At 41.3% G+C, this 14,322-nt stretch overlaps 1 protein-coding gene across 1 annotated transcript in view; it reads right to left on the minus strand.

The window, feature by feature from the left end:
* The window catches only part of tmprss3a (transmembrane serine protease 3a), a 32,082-nt gene that overhangs the window by 2,058 nt on the left and 15,702 nt on the right, over positions 1 to 14,322 (minus strand). The window contains exons 9-13 of the mRNA XM_020099694.2: positions 12,971 to 13,136; positions 7,699 to 7,868; positions 6,608 to 6,703; positions 6,322 to 6,464; positions 1,595 to 1,747 (exon numbers count right to left, since the gene is read on the minus strand). Coding sequence (XP_019955253.2) covers positions 1,595 to 1,747; positions 6,322 to 6,464; positions 6,608 to 6,703; positions 7,699 to 7,868; positions 12,971 to 13,136 — 728 coding nt within the window. The remainder of the gene's footprint in view (positions 1 to 1,594; positions 1,748 to 6,321; positions 6,465 to 6,607; positions 6,704 to 7,698; positions 7,869 to 12,970; positions 13,137 to 14,322) is intronic.

Below are 14,322 nucleotides of genomic sequence, written 5' to 3' on the forward strand. Positions count from 1 at the left end.
ATCACTCTTACCAAGATTACAAATTTTTCAAAGCCACCAAATTTGCAGAATTTTGTGAAAATGCATCAAAGTCCATGACATTGATTTGATTGTCCGTTCAAGGTCCAGTGTGTAAGATTTAGGTGAAATGGATCTATTGGCAGAAATGTAATGTAGAATAACCCTCATGATGTTTTCACCAGTTTGTTTCATCTAAACTGTATGAATTGTAGTTTTCTTCTCCCCAGAAAAGGTCCTTTATATTAAAATTCTTCATATTTACATCAAGGGTGTCCTCTCTACGGAGGCTGCCATGTTTTTTACATTAGTCCAGACTGGACAAACTAAACACCTTTTCAGTTTTTCTGACAACTGATGGCTGCCACAGGTTCTTTTTCATCTTTGGAAGGAGAAGGTGAGGCGAGGGAGCTGCAACATGAACATTTCAACGCTAGGTATCACAAAATCCTACACACTGTACCTTTAAGTAATTTTAGGGAACACATATCAACCATTAACTAGTTGCTTATTAGCATGGATATTAGAGGCATATTGGCTCTTTATTAGTCATTATAAAACACTTATTAATGCCTTATTCATCATGACCTTATTCTGCAACTACTCCACTGATTAACAGTTTTCCCTTAATAATCTAATTACTGCTTATTGATGGTAAGTAAGGAAGCTGTTGTACATGAATTACAATCGAGTGCTTGGATATGTTCACTTTGTGTGTTCCCTAATATAAAGTGTTACTAACATTACCACCACCAAAACAAGAATAGCAACTTCATATTTACCACAGGCTTATTATATTGGACTAGTTTGCTATTAACTATGGGTAAATTGTAATCGATAATTAAAATAATGGCAGACTTAAACCAAGTTGCCTTTTAAGCTTAACAGAAATCAGCTTTTATTTTTTTAAACAGTAGCATTTAACCATTCTACATTGAGCAAAATTAAGACTGGACCAACACTTAAGACAAGTCTAAAATATATTTATGAAACTGGCCCTAGCATCCTGATGCTAGCAGCAATCATTCAATTTACACCTCTGGTTTTCTTACTGTGATACTGTAAATATTTGCTGTGAAAAAGGCCCATATTCTGAATAATACATAACACACTGTCTATTGAACTGCATTACTGTCTATTGCACAGATGTTTCATTGCACCTATTTATACTTTACTGCCAAGAGCTTTGAGTGGTCATCAAAACTAGAAAAACTCTATATAAATACAGACCATGAACATTTATGTTTTTCTTACATTGATATATTTATTTAATTTTTTTACTTTTTATAACTCTTAAAGCACAGTATTTGTAGCAGATGGCAAAGTAAGAGTTAATGCGTTCCTTTTTGATCAAGTTTAATAATGGGCTGGATCAGGTGAGCCCTGCACAATCCCTGCTATATGCCGAGACTTCTGGGGTTAGTGCTCTGTGAGTTAGTCAAATCTTATATTCTTAACTTCAGGACCCACATTCCCTTTCCTTTAAGAAGTTTCTTAGTAGTTACTTTTAGCCCTATATGTTATGTGAATATGGACAGCCCCTGTTTCTTCTGAAGAGACAGGTCATGAAACAGTGCACAGCTTGTCATGTACTGACCTCCATCTGTTGGCGGATCCAGCTGAGTGACTGTGTTATGCGTGTGTAAACACCTGGCTTGTTCCTCATAGCGCAGCCAATACCCCAGCTGGTTGCTCCAACCAGCTTCCATACAGATGAGTCCTCACAGGCTAGAGGACCTCCGCTGTCCCCCTGAGGAAACACGGGTTAGGGTGAACAATCCCTCACATATGAGTTTACATTATTTTCACATATTTTACTGGTTCCTTGCAAAGGTTTATTTAGATTTAGTTCTGATTATTGTTCAAATGAAAACAGGGTATAATTCTTCTGAATTGGTAATGTTGCCATGTGAGATTTGAAGTAGGCTGCATGTCAAATGAAAACAAAAAAAAGACAATAACAGGGGCCCTCAGAGAACACTATCATATTACTGACTTGATTCTTCCCCAGAGTCCCTGTGCATTATCACTCACAGATCCAGGGCCACCACTGCGGCCACATTGTGGATAATGATGGTGTTTCGCGATTCAGAGATTGTGATGATAATGGCGGATCCTGTATCGTGTTGGCGTCTAATCGTAGTGGTGGACCATGATGCAGTGAACACTTTTTTTTGAACACAGTTTTTAGATTCAAGGGCAAGTAGATTTTTACATCATCCAAAACTGTGGAAAAAGACATAATTCTCTTGATAATCACTAAGGTGGACAGAGAAACTCCTACCTGTTAGGTAAGGCTGAAACCACCTGAGTTCAGCACCTTTCATTCCTACACAATTTTCCTGAGGTGACAAGAGGATTGAGTGATCAAAGGTGTCAAAAGCAGCCATCAGGTCTAGGAGCACCAGGATGGCAAAGTGTTCTGAATCAAGAGTTTAAATCAGATCCAGTGGCGACTGGTGAATACTCAATAAAAACAACACAACACACAATATGCCAATCCTGTAGCCTTGATCAAGCTGATGAGCAATTCTAAGCCTGCTGCACAAATGTAGCCTCATTAGGTTTCCTAAGTGACTGTGGCCGTTTGTATTTTTCAGAGAGATGTTTTAGGTCTCGCACCCACGTCATTGTCCACAGTACCTCTTTGCCAACACTTTGAAACAGCAAACAGGGGAAGCAATAAAACACATTACTTACACCACATCCAGTTAACCACCTCTGCTTCTCATGACAAGAGAGGGAGAAGCCCTGGCTGTAAACTTGTCCTTAATCACATGCCAGCTACTGAATCTGTTGATTAGGTCTGTCCGGACCAAGCTCCTTTATCCTCTTTTTTTCTTGTGAAAGGGTATTTTTGTGAAGAAATTACCCAATTTGCTGCAGTTGCACCTGAAGTCGCCATATCTTTGAGCCCATATCCTGTTGTGAATTAAGTGGGAATGTCAGGTGCGCAGATTAATAAAAACTCTTAAAAGAGCAGTTTCGGTACTATGGCGAGGGTTTAAAACCAGACTGGAACTTTACATTATGGTTAACTAGAATTACTTGCACCTGTGTGAGAACTACTTTCTCCAGGACTTAATACAAGAGAGGCAGTTTAGAAATGGGCCTGAAGTTAGAAAGAAGAGAAGGATAGAGATATTCCTTTCCTAACAAGGGCTGAACAACAGCATTACCAGAGAGAACACAAGCATTTATCAATGACAAAATGAGTCACAGTGTCAAAGACCTGCTCAAGAAGACGAGTGGAAATTCTATTTGAGGCGCAACTCGTGGGCCGCAGATGGACCACCTCGAACAGGGAGGAGATTGATATGGGCTCAATAAGCATCAGAAACACATCTTAGAGACCATCGTTCCACTCAGTACATTCCACATGTGAGGGGTCTGAGCCCATGGGAATATGGACATTACCGATGGTAGCCACACTGGTAGAAAATAATTTGCTGTATTAACATCATGTGTGTATTATGTTTCTGGTTAAACGGATGCTTGTGTGGTGTCATCCAAGTGTCTGCAAGCCCTGACATTCATATTTGATTCAAAACGGCTTAATTTACACTGTGTTTTAAGCCTAAAAGTCCACTATAGCGATGCTAACAGAAGTAGCAGTATTCATTCATATTTGCATGTCCATTTCTAAGCTGCTGTCTATTTATTCTTCATTATTCATATTTTCTACTCGGTTGCCACTTTAGGGCCTGTTTACATTTCCTTCCTGCACATCTTAGCTGGCCGTTGATTTATTGGGGTGTGTGTGTGTGTGTGTGTGTGTGTGTGTGTGTGTGTGTGGGTGGGTGTGTGTGCACTAATGTGAATGTAAATATTACTTTCGGGCTTTGGTGGTGGATCAAATATCCCTTGAAACACTTTCTGGAGCTGCACCTTAATTTCGTTGTATGTTGTACAATGACAATAAAGTTTCTATTCTATAGGAAGTAGCAAACCCGTGTGCCCTGGGGTGAGAGTGTGTGTGGCTTTCCTGTGTGCCTGTAAGAACGTGAACATAATTTCGGGGAGGATATTGAAACATGGTGCAAATGATACCGTGTTGCATCGAATATGAATGTAAGGTTCAAGACACTTGGATGACAACACAAAATCAGTATTAAGGCATGACATATTTTGTTTTTTTTACGTCTGAAGAAAATCTCCTGTTTGCTTCAATTATATTGGATTTGGCTGCAACACTACCCCTGAGACTCCAAAAGTGTTTTGTGGACTCAAACACTTTACCCACCCCTCTTGGACATTGTGGTGAGTAGATAATAAGTGAATTTTCCTTTTTCTGTGAACTATCCCTATATGCTTCCATGAACCTGGAGCGGAAAGGTCTCCAGATTCTTTCTAAAGCCCTCTGAGGCAAAATGTGTTTTGTGAATTTGGGCTATACAAATAAAATTTGATTTGATTTGATTTGATTTGAGTTCTGTACAGTTCTGTACAGTTACAAGCTAGTTTTTGCATGCCAAAGTTTTTGTTCCATCTAGAACAGCTTAACCTGTCCACATCCTAAATGGTCAGGTTAAGCCCTGTCAGTCATTTACTGATGATGATAACATAAGAGTGGAAAGAGTAAACCAGAATAGTAAATTTATGGTCTGGATACATCAACAATGAGCTGAAATGCAAGTGTATTATAACTGATGTCAATGTCAGAAATGTCAGAAATATAACTTTAAAGACAACGCAGATGCCTTTGACTGCAGAACAATTTAAAGCCTGTAATTTACTGATCCAGTAGATTTCAGGTATTTTCACAAATGCAAGATGATAAGCTACCCTGTAGATAAAAAAACAATCAAGCATTCTGTGCCTTACTAAATATGAATGATAGATATTATTTTATTTTATGCACAGTATAAGTCTGAAGATGACAGACTGGTTCAGCTCTGATTTAGTGTTGACAAAAAACCCATGAACTTGTAAGGTGATGAGAGATTCCTGGGTTTTCCACGTCACAAAATCCCAAGTGCCTGGGGTGGGATGAAATATCGATATGGCAATATATCGCCATCCTGACCTCTGAGATACAATTATCTATATGCTCCTGCCAAATATCAAAGCATTCTAAACAGATTTCCCTGCCAGTTTGACTTACCTTCATGACTCCTCAAGCTGGTGCATATCACAGGAGTGAGGGTAACATGATCAGAAGTTAAATTTTGGCCGGAGAGGAAGTAATAGAGTATCGCAATGCAAACCAGAGCCTGCTGGTTATAAAAGTGTGCTTTAGTCTCTCTGTTCGTCAGAGAAATGCCCTCACTTTGGAAATTTACAAATGACAAAATGCTGTTTTTATGACATTTCGCACATGAGCCTTGAAATTAACATCAGTCAAAAATTACTCCTAGATTTCTTGCCTCTTTGCTTGGACTGAGTCCTAATGTGTTTAGTTTAGTGGACAGTTTCTCTCTGTATATGAATCAATGATCAGTACTTCAGTTTTACTTCTCTTTGTGATATTATATAGCCTATATTCAAATTCATAATTCAGGATTGTGGTTGATAGAAGGGGTTTGTAAATGCAGTATCAAATATATCAAATATATATCAAATATATTGAATGGGTATTACCGGTGGTAATTTAAAGGTACAGTGTGTAGAATTTAGTGATATCTAGTGTTGAAATTGCATGTTGCAGCTGAATACCCCTCACCTTAGATGAAATGAACTAGTGAAAACTTCATGAGGATTATTCTGCATTAAATACCTGCAAATAGTTCCCTTTCACCTAAATCTTATACACTGGACCTTTAAGATGTAAGTAGGTTTAAAAATATAAACATAATTAGAATTAGACTTCTGTCCAAATGTGTACTGCCGAACAAACCACAGTCCTTCAGATCAACAGAGAGATGTAGAAGTCCAGTGATTCCTTTCTGAGGAAGCCCCACCAACTCAATTCTCTGGTCTTTCCCCCTCAATGTAGCTATTGGAGAAAACTCTGAAAGTCCCTGACATTCTCTGTGCCATGGTCACCTCGGACAACCCTTGGACAACCGTCATTTGTTGGAACTTGATCCAGTAGCTCTTTACGTGTCACATGATCATTTACCTTAAAAACTGCAATCATTGCTTTACTTTCTTCTATTAAAGTACAGAAATATAAAAATGTTCAGATGTTAAGGTGTTGATCTCCAATCAGAACTGTAAATAGGATGTTTTGTCTTTTCAATGATCGATGTTATTATTTTAATTCCGAATGATTAATCCATAAAACTGATTGTACTGTAACGATTCCTGTCACTGAGGCCTTCTCAGACGCTCTGAAATCCATTTGAGCCTTGGTGTTTGATGCGTCAATAAAATCAGCATTACCTGACATGAGTCAATTCCTCCTTCCAGGTACCCGGCACAGATCATCCAGGAGGAGATGAAGCCATGGTAAACTTCTGGCTGGTTGCAGGTTTTAGTGGAGAGGAGCGGAATCATGGCGGAGCGCAGAAATACACTGGTTTCTCCTGGGAAAAATGACATGAACTTTTGTTTGTCAGAGAGGACAAAATACAAATAAGCTATAAAAAGCTATAAGTTATAGTTAGGAGTTATACAGTTTTTTATTGTAGAGCCAATTCAAATGAATGAAGTTAAGGCTGTCTCTCACCATCACCCTCAGTTGCTCCCCATCCAGATATCCAGCACATGGTGCCCTCCACAAACTCCTCCCCATGGTTAGGCAGGCAGATGGGCTCCACAAAGCCTAGAGAGAATATTAATGGACCACATTTCCCAGTGTACCTGGCTGTGTGTGTGTTCATGTACTTTTATCCTCGTGAGGACCATTTTAACCATAGACCGTACAGAGTGGGGACATTTTTGGAAAGTGAGGACATTTTGGCCAGCATTTCATTTTAGGGTTAGAATTAGGTTTAGGTTAGCGTAAGGCATTTAGTTTGAATGGTTAAGGTTAGGGTGTGGGGGTAAGTGAATGTAATATGTCAATGAGTGTCCTCACTATAGATGGAAGTGTGCGTGTGTTGTTGTAGTAGTAGTAATAGCAGTGGAAGTAGTAGTAGTAATCATCATCAATCAATCAATCATTGAGCTATTGTGTAACCACACAATGACACCAAAATTCTGTTACCATTGGCAGAAATTTAATGTAGAATAATCCTTATAATGTTTTCACTAGTTCGCTTCATCTAAATTGTATTAACTGTAATTTTCTTGACCCAAGAAAAGCCCCTATATAGTTCAATCATTTATATTTACATTGAGGGAGTCCTCTCTACGGAGGCTGCCATGTTTTTTACATTAGTCCAGACTGGACTAACTAAACACCTTTTAAGTTTTATGACAACTGAAGCTACCACTGGTTCTTTTTCATTTTTGGAAGGGAAGGGTGAGGTGAGCTGCAACATGTAATTTCAACACTTACATATCACAAAATTCTACACACTGTACCTTTAAGTATTTTTTTTTAATCTCTATGGCATAAAGCAGACTCAAACATGTAAACCCAGCAATGAGCTTTGATATACATATAGTTTAGTTACCAATGAGGAAAAGTGACCAAGACTACAGAAGGGCCTCAGACCCTCGTGGCTCAGAGGACTGACCATCTGGCCACTTCCAATGAGTCTGATACTGCATATGCTTAGGAGCAGTAGCAGACGTCTGGACACCTTTGAGCTTTGAATGGATGGTGGCATGCTCAGCGAGGTCTTTGAAAAGTATGACTTTAAATAACAGTACCATTAAAAACAAGTGGCATGGTGAGTTTCATCAGTGCAATGTCGAAGTCCAGTCCTTTGGGCCGATAGCGTGCATGGTAGATGATCTGCTCCACAGCCAGAGATTGTGCCCCGTGGACCAGTTGCTCTGTCAGCCCCACATGGACCACCCACATGGATGGATCTGCAAACCTGATTACAGACAGGAAAGAGAACGTGAAGCACAGGATTCATGTCGGTCAAAGTGAGGAGCCCAGTGAAATATATTCCTACAAAGTAAAGTTTCCTCTCTCCAGTTATCATTTTTTAAATAAAATCCTCCAAAAATACAAGCCAATCAGTCATGTGACACAAGTTATGTAATGGTTGTTTAAAGGACCCAGATGCAGCACACAGCAGAAACAGTTGGCAATGTCCTGTAATGTCTTAAGCTGCAGGCACAGAAAAAGGCAGACAGGCAATCAGACAGTTTAGTTCTGGGGAGCAGGTGAGTAATTTACGTTCCTTACACACAAAGTCTGACACGGTGTGTAGCTCCTCACCGCAGGACAACACAGGCAGGATTACAGAAACACTCACTCTGAAACTCTGTTACAGACACTCCAACATTAAGGGATGAAAAGAAAAGCACTAGGCGGGTTTAAGTCATACTTATTAGATAGATTAATTTGATAATTTCAACAGTTAGTTAGTCATGGAGTTCCACAAGTTTCTGTCCTTGGACCAATACTTTAGGCAAGATCATCAGAAAGCACACTTCCATTGTTACGCAAATGACACCCAGATGTAGATATCTATGAAGCCTGATGAACCTAATCACCTAGTTGGGCAGCTGTGGCTGAGGGATAGCGCGGATATCCTCCAACCAGAAGTTTGGCAGTTCAGTCCCCAGTCTTCCCCATCTGCATGCCAAAGTGAAGTGTCCTCATAGAACAAAAAAGTGCTGCTAATAGATGCACTGTATGGATGTGTGTATGGCTAAATGTACTGTGAAGCATTTTGACTAGAAAAGGATTTTAAAAATACAGACCATTTACCATTTAGTTCAACTTCAGTAATGTCTCAAGAACATCAAAGCCTGGATGAACTTACTTCTAAATTTGGAAGGCCCCCAGCTCCACTGTGAGGAACCATGAAGTTATGTTTATGACTTAAGACTTATTGACTTATTGTAATTCTTTATTATCAGGATGTCCCAGTCCAAAATGCTGCAGCAAGAGTGCTGACAGGAACTAGAAGAAGAGATCATATTACTCCTGTCTTAGCTTCTCTACATTGGCTCCCTGTAAAATTCAGAATAGAATTCAAGATCCTGCTCTTCACATTTAAAGCCCTAAACAATCGGCGGGGGCGGTGGTGCAGTCCAGGGAGAGCTGTCCTGGGAACCGGAGGTCCCCGGCTCAAGTCCCCCACTGGACCAAGCAAGCAAACTGGTAGCTGATGAGCTGCCAGCTTGCCTCCAGAGCTGCCAAGGTGCACCTGAGCAAGGTACCAAACCCCCAACTGCTCTATGGGTGCCATATAATGGCTGCCCTGCTCTCCATGTGTTGTGTTGTGTGTGTGTGATCTGAGGGAGAGCAAGGTAAATTTCAATTGTGTGTAACTTACTGTGCATGCAACATGACAATAAAAACTAATCTTAATCAAGCCCCTTCATACATCAAAGACCTGATAACACCATATTATCCAGATAGATCACTTCGTTCACAAAACACAGGCTCTCTTGTGGTTCCAAGAGTCTGTAAGAGTAGAACAGGAGGTAGAGCATTCAGCTACCAGGCTCCTCTCCTGTGGAACCAGCTCCCACTCTGGGTTCAGGAGGCAGACACCATCTCTGCATTTAAAGTTAAACTTTTTGATACGTTCCTTTTTTTAACTATAGTTAGTTCTGGATCAGGTGAGTCCTGAATGGTAAATGGTCTGTATTTATAAAGCACTTTTCTACTCTTGATGACCACTCAAAGTGCTTTACAGTGCAGTTTTACACTCACACAAATATATTCATACAGTGCATTTATGTGCAGCACTTTTCTTGATGAGATGGGGCTGTTTTGTGATTCGGTATCTTGCCCAAGGACACTTCGGCATTTGGAATGGGGAAGACTGGGATTGAGCGTCCGCTTCAACCCCTGAGCAACAGCTGCCCAACCCTTAGTTATGCTGCTGTAGGGCTTGCTGTAGGAATTCTCATAATGCACTGAGCACTTTCTGTCTTTCTGCCCCACCCCCTTTTATTTTACTACTTGTCATGTACTTTGTGTTTTTTTCTCTCCCATAGTCCCTCTCTCTCTTTATAGGTATTTCTGTTTTATTATTGCAAATTATTATTATTGTTGTTGTTGTTATCATTATCAATTGTTGCTGCTATCATTTGATTGATTGAGGGAGTTTTTCCTTTCCACAGTCGCCAAAGTGCTTGCTCATTGTGGGAACTGTTGGGTTTCTTTATATTTTGATTTTAAGGTCCTGACCTTCTATGTAAAGTGCCTTGAGATAATGTATATTATGATATGGCGCTATACAAATAAAATTGAATTGAAAATTGAATTGAATCATTTATCACATCTTTACATCTATAAATATCACACACTTATTGTTTAAACAAGTCTGTCAGAGCTGAAACATGATGGCTACACAACTTATCCTGCTCTCTCTCCCCTATCTCTTCTCCCCCTCCTCCATATCCACCCATCTCTCCTCTCTTCCCAATTTTTCTTTGCTCACTCCAACCAGTCGAGGCAGATGACCGCCCACATTGAGTCTGATTTAGAGGTTTCTCCCTGTTAATGAGAAAGTTTTCTCTCTTCACAGACGGAAAAGTGCTGCTCATTGTGGGAACTGTTGGGTTTCTCTATAATTTTTAACTTCATGACCTTCTATGTAAAGTGCCTTGAGATAATGTATATTATGAAGCCAAATCCAATACAATTGAATTAACTGGTGATCAATTCTTCAAATGTAAAAAAAAAAAAACAGAAAAAAAACATTGAATGCCTCCATACTGCTCTTGTGGTGTCATCCAAGTAACCGTAAGCCCTGACATTCAAATTGGATATTCCAGTACATGAAACTGTTTAAAATGTATTTGTCTCTAGCACCACCTGCTGCTCACAGGGCTGCATCAGTTTGAATGATCTAATTGTTATAAAGGTTTTTCCTTACTCTAGTCGCGGGTTAAAGGCAGAGAATGTTGCACCATATTAAGCCCTATGAGGCGAATTGTACTTTATGAATATGGACTATACAAATAACATTTAATTGATGATTGATTAAATGAAGTTCTTAAACACAACATTTCTTTGGGCACATCCTCTTTCTCATATAGAGCAGAGGGGATGTTCCTCTCTTTCCCCTCACTCTTCTCTCCCCCCACAGATGCTTCCTCAGCCCACCTTGGGTCTTGTTCCTTTGAGGGTTTCTCCCTGTTAAAAGGGAGTTGTGTGCATAGAACTGTTGGAGTTCTCTATAATTTTATAGGGTCTCTTACTATGTAAGGTGGCTTGAGAAGAAAAGGGCAGGGTACTTTGTGTTTCATCAACAAACTCATAATTTCTTCAGTGACTGGTAGACAGTTGACCATTTCTGTGTCAGTATTGATCAGGGATACCCCAAATTTTTTGAAGACTACTTCATAAAGTACAATAGAGAACCTGTGTAGACGATTAGGCCAAATTTATAAACAATTAAATCAATGCCACCTGGAGTCACAACAAAATTGGATTAACAAATTAAAATATATTTTCATGTTTATTGCTAAAATCAGCAACTGCCCAATATGGGCCAATGAGATTATATAGCTACTGTAGAAGCAGTGACAGTGAATTGTGCTGGATTGTATCTCCAGAGAGAGGATATGAAAGTAGTCTTTTCAGCCCTTATTTGCAACCTGGCTGCATACAATCCCAACACCACACATGTGATTAAAATAATTAGACAATTTAGATAAACATCAATATTTGTATCAGTTTTGTCACAGAAGGTGATGGGGGCAGGTGAGGCTGAGTTCTTCCTGTAGTCTACAACCATCTCCACTGTCTTTAGAGCGTTGAGCTCTAGGTTGTTTTGGCTGCACCAGTTCACCAGATGGTCAACGTCCCACCTGTAGGCAGACTCGTCACCATCAGTGATGAGACCAATGAGAGTGGTGTCGTCCGCGAACTTCAGAAGCTTGACAGACTGGTGGCTGGAGGTGCAGCTGTTTGTGTACAGGGAGAAGAGCAGAGGAGAAAGAACACAGTCCTGGGGGGATCCGGCGCTGATGGTCCCGGAGTCGGAGACATGTTTCCCCAGCTTCACGCGCTGCCTTCTGTCAGACAGGAAGTCAGTGATCCACCTGCAGGTGGAGTCAGGCACACTCAGCTGGGAGAGTTTCTCCTGAAGCAGAGCTGGGATGATGGTGTTGAAAACAGAGCTGAAATCCACAAACAGAATCCTGGCGTAGGTTCCTGCGGAGTTCAGGTGCTGGAGGGTGTAGTGGAGGGCCAAGTTGACTGCATTGTCTACAGACCTGTTGGCCCTGTAGGCAAACTGCAGGGGGTCCAGGAGGGGGTTGGTGATGTCTTTCAGGTGTGAAAGCACAAGGTACTCAAAGGACTTCATAACTACAGAGGTCAGGGCGACGGGTCTGAAGTCGTTAAGGCCTGTGGTCCTTGGCTTCTTGGGAACAGGAATAATGGTTGAGGTCTTGAAGCAGGCTGGCACATGACATGTCTCCAGTGAGGTGTTGAAAATGTCTGTGAACACTGGAGACAACTGATCAGCACAGTGCTTCGAGCTGGATGGCGAGACAGAATCCGGTCCAGCAGCTTTCCGTGGGTTCTGTCTCCTGAAGAGTTTGTTGACGTCCCTCTCATGGATGGAAAGAGTCGTCACTGAGGTGGGTGGGGGGGTGGAAGGGGGGGACCTTTAAGGTGGGCATTAGTGGAGGAGCCCAGGCCCCTGCTGAGGTGGGGGAGCTGGAGGTGATGCACTGGAGCTGGAGCTGTTGGGAGGTGTTGTGGGGGATGGTTGCAGGACTGTCCCTTTATTTTGAATTATTTAAATGTTTTAAGAAAATTAAAGGATTTTTGAAAAATGAGAGGGTCATGTTGTCCCACTGTGCCCAGTAGTGATGAGGCCCTTGTCCTCTTTTCAAATGTAAGGATTTGACAGAGAAAATATACTAATTTCACTAGATTGTGGAGCTTTATAAGCAACTATTATTTGGATTACTAACTTGTCATACTTTGCATCTCCTTTGGATGTGCACGTTAACATCTCATTGGGGATGGTTCAGGTTTGATTGTGTGACTCACCCATACACACAATGTGCCGCAGTGAGGATCCAGCGTGATGTTATGATGGAACCTCCGCACAGGTGTTCACTGCTGTAGTGGAGGCTGACTTGCCAGGGGAACTGACCTGGTCTGGAGATGTTCCCTCCAACAATACGAGTGTTGTATTGAGGCCTGGAGCCGCATTCTGGAGACAAACATGACAAGGGTCAAATTCAGCAGTTTGACAATTCCAACATCAACTCAAATACAGTGGGCTGAGCTGGCCTTTATAAAATTTGAGCCACCCAACCAGCTACCCAGTCAGCTTGTTGGCCTTTTAGGCTTCAGCAAGACTCTAAGTCTCTTTGTGTCCGGCCTGATAGTACACTGCTAGACTGTTGGTCTAACTCTGACCTAGAGGAGCCAGACTTGGATGAGTAGTCTGTAGTAGTCTCCATTTAGAGGACCCTTTTAGACTATCACTCCCAGATACGACAAACCTCCAAGCAACACCACGTATAAAAACCATAAAATGCCTCCATACTTACGTGTAATCCAAGTGTCTGTAAGCCCCGACATTCAAATTTGACTTGAGACACCACCATTTACAACGTGTTTTAAGCCTAAATGTCTACTTCCGGTAGTGATGCTAGTGGAAGTAGCAATGCTACCAAGCACCCTACGTGTGCCCTTTGTTGAGAGCTAGTATGCAGTGTGTACATGCAAACATGAACACCATTCCAGAGGAGGATATCAGAGGACCTTCAGGCTAAAAACATGGTGTAAATGATGCCGGTTCAAGTCAACTTTGAATGTTGGGGCTTATGGACACTGCATTTACAGCATTTTATGTTTTCTTTCTGTTGGTTTTTTACGATGAAGAAGGAGTCACCAGTTACTTCAATTGTATTGGTTTTGGCTGCAATGTATTATCCTTGAAACTCACTTTTTGGTGAACTATCCCTTTAAGTCACAGGCTTGCAAGCTACCCAGTGCCCTAGAAATTGAGCTGCCTGTACCAACAAAGACTCAGCTGCCCAGATATAGATTCCTCACTGCAAAGGACTGCTAGTGACACCAAGCCAGAACCTGATTTGAGGGTCCCTACCAACACACAGTCTGTTCCAATGTGTGGAGTCTACTCTCGTCTTGCGTCAGGGGTCCCAGCTGATATCTACTCTTTTCCTGCATCAGGGGTCCTGGCTGACCCCACTCCTGTCCCTTATTTCGTGTTGGCTGCAAAGCCGCCCTCAAACGCCTGTTCCTGACCCTCAGTCGGACTAGGAAATATAAGCTCCTTTTCCTGGTCCTTAGTCAATGGCTCAACTCAAGCTCAAGGTTCTATGTCAGTGATCAGACTGACCACTGCTCTTAATTCTCTGTTGGTGGTC

The sequence above is a fragment of the Paralichthys olivaceus genome, chromosome 10 (genome assembly GCF_024713975.1).
Source record: "Paralichthys olivaceus isolate ysfri-2021 chromosome 10, ASM2471397v2, whole genome shotgun sequence".
NCBI lineage: Eukaryota > Metazoa > Chordata > Actinopteri > Pleuronectiformes > Paralichthyidae > Paralichthys > Paralichthys olivaceus.